The following is a 6,768-nucleotide window of genomic DNA, read 5'->3' as shown; positions in this document are numbered from 1 at the left end:
GCTATTATGTATTTGTTTTGTAAATATTCACTGAAGTATGTGTAATTCATGAATGAATTTATGTATGTATTGATGTTGTGTCCATCTGACATCAACGTTCGTATTCTTTCTAAGAGAAAAATGTTGTCCGTTTTTTGATTGAAGGGCCAACCCGTCCCAACCCGTGGCCCGCTTAGGGCTGAATTGAGCTGCTATTTTATTGACCCTTTAATTAAAAGGGTCAGCCCGTCCCAACCCATTTAACTCTCTAGCCCGTTAGGGTTGGGTTGGGTTGGGTTGGGCCAACCCATTTTGACAGCTCTACGCACACCTTCATAGATGCTAAGATGGGTCAAAATGACCTATTTACAAATGTATTTAATACTTTTGTGAGGTAATAGGACGCCCACAAAGTTAATGTATCTTTTTGAAAATTTGAATAAATTCAATGGTGACTTTATGTGTTTTCTCATAAAATATAATATATTATAGACCAAAATAAAGCATTACTCATATTTTGATTATTTTCTCATTTTTTTTATAAACTAATTCGAGATCCTTTTGGTATATTGATTACTTTCAAATTTCAATTACTATATAATCACAATTCATAAGTCAAACTTGGACATAAAATAAATGATAAATTAAGATTTTCTTCTAAAGAGTTAAATTACATTCCATATATATGCCCACATAATTTCGGAAACCAAATATAGAAAATAAATAATTTCAATAGATATTTGATTTTCAATCTCTCCCTATAAATTAACATTTCCACCAAACCTTAGATACATCCCAAATTTTAAACAAATCTTACTTCTTGAAGAACAAGGAATTAAGGAGAATGGGAACAGGGAAAATGAAGATAGAGATCGAGAAAATCACAAAGAAAATGGCTAGAATGGTGGCATTTTCGAAAAGAAGTAAATGACGTTTCAGAAAAGCTGAAGAACTTGAATTCTTGACAAGTTCTTGTGGTACCTATGTTATTATTTCACCTTCAGAAAGACCTTATACTTATGGAGATGTTAACTCTGTTATAAAGAGGCATTTTCCCTGTTGTATTCGCACAGAATCATCTGATGTTTCTGGCGGATCTTCGGGGTCAAAATCATCATCAACCCTGAAGGGGAATGGTCTCCGCGGTTGGATGGAGGATATAGATGTAGAAGGATGTCAAAATATGAATCAACTGTTAATGTTGAAGGAGCAATTGGAAGGAACCACAAAGAAGATTGTTTCCAAAGATTCTGAATCATTTCAAGCTTTTTTTGTCTAGCATGTTTCAATAGAATAGATGGTCTAAAACAAAGCAAGAGCACATTTATTATTTAAAAAAAAAATCCAATTGTAATATTATTAATGCAGTTCAGATTTCAGAATGTATTAATAGAAACAGATTATTAGAAGTTTTCTCTATGTTTGAATTATTTAGATTTATCATATGAATGAATTTTATGAATCAACTATTCGGTTATCATATTTTCAAATTTAATGTTTCTTTTATGAATATCATTTGTTTTCATTAACCAATTGCACTTTTAACGTAGTTCACTTTTCAAAGAAATGTGTTATATGTCTAACGTATATCCTGAAAAATTAGTCCATATATGTTGATATGGATATTAGGTTGTACGGAACTTAGTACTCAAATACAGAAGGCTGATTTTTTATAGAGTGAGAACAAAAGGCTTTTCGTGAAGAACAAAAGGTTTAACTTTTTCAACTTCAGTTAAATAGTTCCTTTATCTTTTACTCTAGACCAAAAGTATTCATTTTCACAAACATAAACATGTTTTATGTTTAGTAGTATACTAGTCTCTGGAAACGTGAATTGCATGTTTATCCTTTACCACTTTATAAATTTGTACATTATACTAAATGTATGTTTATCTATATATACACAACCGTATGTCAATATAGCAACTAATGGTATGTCAATAATGTGTAAAATAAAAAATTTAAAAATATTTACAAACTCAAACTAATCATACAAAGAATAAAAACGGTATGCATGCCAAGTAAAGACTAATGTATAGAAAAGCAATCAAAAAAGAACTATCCATAGGATAACTATTGGGCGATGCAAGTGTGGGTTTAAGCTAATGCAGGGTGCAGTGGAACGAGTTGAAATCTTTGTGGATTTACCGCGCAAGTATACTGCTTTCATCCCTACATATTCAATTAAAATCATTACCTTTAACAACATGTTAAAGACAAATAGTAAAGATTCACACAAAATTAAAGAACAATTAATTTGGAGAAGGAAAGAATTCAAGAAAAAAGAATTAATGTTATTGTAGTAGATAGGAAAAACTATATATATATATATATATACATATATATAACATCATATGATGAGAGAGTATACATATTTTAAAACACAAAAGAAATAGATAAAGAAAAAAACGTATCATGCAAAAAAAATGTTAGAAAAGAAAGGAAATCATAAATAAAAACAAAGGAGAAAAACTACGAAAATGATAAATTTCTACCTTACGAAAGCATTTTTAGGAAATGAAAACCATTCTCAACCTTTATATAGTTCAGTTTTGATGATTTTTGGACTTCCTTTCTATATATATAATAATTATAAATTAGTCTTTATTTTATTATTTGCAACTTTTTAAAGTCTGCAATTTTTTTGTATTAAAAAATATGAGTTGACTAAATTAATGGTTAATGGAGAAATTAAAAAAGTTCCAGTTATATATATGGAAGATGAAATATGAGAAGTTTGATATTATAAATAATAGTTACATACATAAGACCTCTCTAAATTAATATAGGTGAGACCATTAAATATTATTATTTTATAGAAATATTATTTAATTGATAAATTAATTTTTATTAATTTAAAGACTGTGTCAACACCGAAAAAATTGTTCAAGCATGAAATCTCAAAGAATTTGAAAGAATCCACTTGTAAAAATGTCGTTCATGAACTTGAGGTCATGATTAAGGATCTCGGTTACTGCAATAAAATAGACGTTAATAACTTATTGGATAAGTGAAAATGATACTTGTTCAGAGGTCCAGAGCTTAGAACAAATTATGGATATCATGGAAAAACAATTTTGATGATAAAGTTGAAGATGATACAATACCTTTGGAACCAGTTAAGCGTAAAAACACTTGCATCTAGTACTCTTCACAATTTTATGGTGCAATTAGAAAATACAATGCCGAAACTTTTGGATGCAATAAGAAAAATTAGAGATGAGCTTCAACTAGATTTAAATTTTACAAAAACACAGAACAAAATAGAATCATATATCACTAAATTTTCTTAAATATATTTGTACTTTTAAAGAATTATTAATTATAATATTAATAAATCCATATATTTATGTAGGGGTCTCCTGAAAATATATTATCTTATTATCTTATCGAAATGAATGACTTTTTCCCTTGGCCCAAGTCGGGACAAGATAAAATAATTATCTTAGATAGATTATTAATTAATCGAGTATTAATTTAGTGAGATTTTATCGTATATTTTAGCCTCTAATAAAGTTAGGATTTGAAAAGGTTGTACATATAAATTCTATGATTCATCATTATTCATTAATATGATCCGAATTCCCACCTAACCACATTCTTTATTGCAAATTGGACATTTAATTAGATCTTGATTTTTTTAATATTAAAATATTTATATTTTATTAAAAATTTAATTACATTTTAATTTACCATAGGGGAAAAATCGCAATCTAACTTTCAAGTTAAGGGAGTTTTTCTTTGGAGTTAATTAACAAGACAACAATGGTGAATTTTGTTAGTTACATGGGGTTTATAATTAAAGTTTAACACTTTTTAATTTTATTTTATAAATATATTAGGTTTAGGCTAAAGGACCAGAATGAACATATTTTGTTACACATTAAAAACAATTTGAATCAGGTGAAATATATTAAGAAATCAAAATAAACACCTTTTATTACACATAAGGACCATTTCAATAAAATGAAATATATTTATAAACCAAAATAGCGCATTATTGATATTTTCTCATATTTTTTAAACATAAACTAATTTGAGATCCTTTTGGTATATTGCTTACTTTCCAAATTTCAATTACTATATAATCACAATTCACAAGTCAAACTTTGACACAAAATAAATGATCAGTCAAGATTTCCTTCTAAAGAATAAATTACATTCCATATATGCCCACAAAATTTTGGAAACAAAATATAGAAAAGATTTTTTTTAATAGATATCTGATTTTCAATCTCTCCCTATAAATTAACATTTCACCAAACCTTAAAAGTATCCCAAATTTCAAAACAAATCTTACTTCTTGAAGAACAAGGAATTTAAGCAGAATGGGAACAGGGAAAAAGAAGATAGAAATTGAGAAAATCACAAAAAAATTGGCTAGACTGGCGACATTTTCAAAAAGAAAGAAAGGACTTTTCAGAAAAGCTGAAGAACTTGAATCCTTGACAAGTTCTCGTGTTACCTCCGTTGTTTTTTCACCTTCTGGCATTCCTTATACTTACGGAGATGTTAACTCTGTTATAAAGAAGCATTTTTCTAGCTGTAATCGCTCAGAAATATCAACATCAGTGATGAATTCTCATCATTCCTCTTATGATGTTTCTGGCGAATCTTCGGGGTCAAAATCATCATCGCCCCAAAGTGGAATGGTCTCCGTGATTGGGTGGAGCATATAGATGTGGAAGGATGTCAAAATTTGAATCAATTGTTAATGTTGAAGGAGCAATTGGAAGGAACCAGAAAGAAGATTGTTGCCAATGATTCTGAATCATTTGAAGCTTTGTTTATGTAGCATGTCTCAATAGAATTAGTGGTCTAAAAATAGAGCATGAGCATTTAAAATAAAATAAAATCGATTGTACTATTGTTAAAATGCAGTTCAGAATCAAAAGCAGACTATTAGAAGTTTTTTTTCCATTATATGTTTTAATTATTTAGATTTATCATATGAATGAGCATTGAGTGAATTTTATAAATCAACCATTTCGTTATTGTGTTTTCAATATTGATGTTTCGTTTGAGAATATCATTTGTTTTTGCTTTTCAATTTCACTGTTAAGTAGTTCACTATTCAAAGAAATGTGTTATATTCTGACGTATGTATTGAAAAATTAGTCCATGTATGTTGATATGAACGTGTGTTGATATATATATTAGAATTATTGAAAAAAAGACCTTATACAAGTTATATGTGTAAACATGCACATATGTCAATTTGATTACCCTAACCCTAACTTAACTCTCACAAAAGAAAAGTCAATATAATTATTCTAACGCTAAAATAACCCTCACAAAAAAAAAACTAATTAGGACTTCTAATTAAGATTTATCGTATATGCTTCATGTAAATTAAAAATGTTTTTTCTTCTATTTTGATGAGATTTTGTTAATAAATAATAATATGTTTTGTGTTGCTGCTAAAAACGACTTATTCTTGGAAGCACTTTTTTTAATATGACTTTTCAAAAAAGTGCTTTCGAAAAAACAGTTACGCGTTTATATAAAAAAAAAACCACTACTTCAAAATGAATTTTTATTGGTCTTGGACCTCTTCTAGCTTAAAACTTTAATAAACAAAAAATTGATCTTACTTATAAATGTCATCCGTAAATTTTAGGCAAGAGAAAATAGTAAATTTTGTTCGAAAAGTTGAAGCAAAGATGTTAGATTTAATGAAGTTTTTCTTTGGAGTTAATTAACAGGACAACAATGGTGAATTTTGTTAGTTACATGGGGTTTACAATTGAATTTTAACACTTTTTAATTTTATTTTATAAATATATTAGGTTTAGGCTAAAGGACCAGAATGAACGTCTTTTGTTATACATTAAGAACAATTTGAATCAGGTGAAATATATTAAGAAACCAAAATAAACACCTTTTATTACACATAAGGACCGTTTCAATAAAATGAAATATATTTATAAACCAAAATAGCGCATTATTGATATTTTCTCATATTTTTTAAACATAAACTAATTTGAGATCCTTTTGGTATGTTGCTTACTTTCCAAATTTCAATTACTATATAATCACAATTCACAAGTCAAACTTTGACACAAAATAAATGATCAGTCAAGATTTCCTTCTAAAGAATTAAATTACATTCCATATATGCCCACAAAATTTTGGAAACAAAATATAGAAAAGAAAAAATTTCAATAGATATCTGATTTTCAATCTCTCCCTATAAATTAACATTTCACCAAACCTTAAAAGTATCCCAAATTTCAAAACAAATCTTACTTCTTGAAGAACAAGGAATTTAAGCAGAATGGGAACAGGGAAAAAGAAGATAGAAATTGAGAAAATCACAAAAAAATTGGCTAGACTGGCGACATTTTCAAAAAGAAAGAAAGGACTTTTCAGAAAAGCTGAAGAACTTGAATCCTTGACAAGTTCTCGTGTTACCTCCGTTGTTTTTTCACCTTCTGGCATTCCTTATACTTACGGAGATGTTAACTCTGTTATATAAAAGCATTTTTCTAGCTGTAATCGCTCTGAAATATCAACATCAGTGATGAATTCTCCTCATTCCTCCTATGATGTTTCTGGCTAATCTTCGGGGTCAAAATCATCATCGACCCCAAAGTGGAATGGTCTCCGTGATTGGGTGGAGCATATAGATGTGGAAGGATGTCAAAATTTGAATCAATTGTTAATGTTGAAGGAGCAATTGGAAGGAACCAGAAAGAAGATTGTTGCCAATGATTCTGAATCATTTGAAGCTTTGTTTATGTAGCATGTCTCAATAGAATTAGTGGTCTAAAAATAGAGCATGAGCAT

The 6,768-nt window shown here is 28.5% G+C and overlaps 1 protein-coding gene across 1 annotated transcript; it reads left to right on the top strand.

Moving 5' to 3' along the window:
• Positions 1-4,307: 4,307 nt before the first annotated feature.
• LOC107060707 (agamous-like MADS-box protein AGL23) lies at positions 4,308-4,774 on the top strand. Its single transcript, XM_015308893.1, has 2 exons — positions 4,308-4,631; positions 4,703-4,774. Exons 1-2 carry the CDS (start codon positions 4,308-4,310, stop codon positions 4,772-4,774), a joined length of 396 nt encoding a protein of 131 aa, XP_015164379.1.
• Positions 4,775-6,768: the final 1,994 nt, after the last annotated feature.

This window comes from Solanum tuberosum, unplaced genomic scaffold, assembly GCF_000226075.1.
Source record: "Solanum tuberosum cultivar DM 1-3 516 R44 unplaced genomic scaffold, SolTub_3.0 scf00092, whole genome shotgun sequence".
NCBI classification, from domain to species: domain Eukaryota; kingdom Viridiplantae; phylum Streptophyta; class Magnoliopsida; order Solanales; family Solanaceae; genus Solanum; species Solanum tuberosum.
This window is presented reverse-complemented; position numbering and strand designations above follow the sequence as displayed.

Bases quoted from the DNA above. Each gene is read 5' to 3' on its own strand.
- LOC107060707 (XM_015308893.1), top strand. From the start codon at position 4,308: ATGGGAACAGGGAAAAAGAAGATAGAAATTGAGAAAATCACAAAAAAA. The intron at 4,632-4,702 runs GTCTCCGTGATT...TTAATGTTGAAG, and splicing joins CATCGCCCCAAAGTGGAATG to GAGCAATTGGAAGGAACCAG.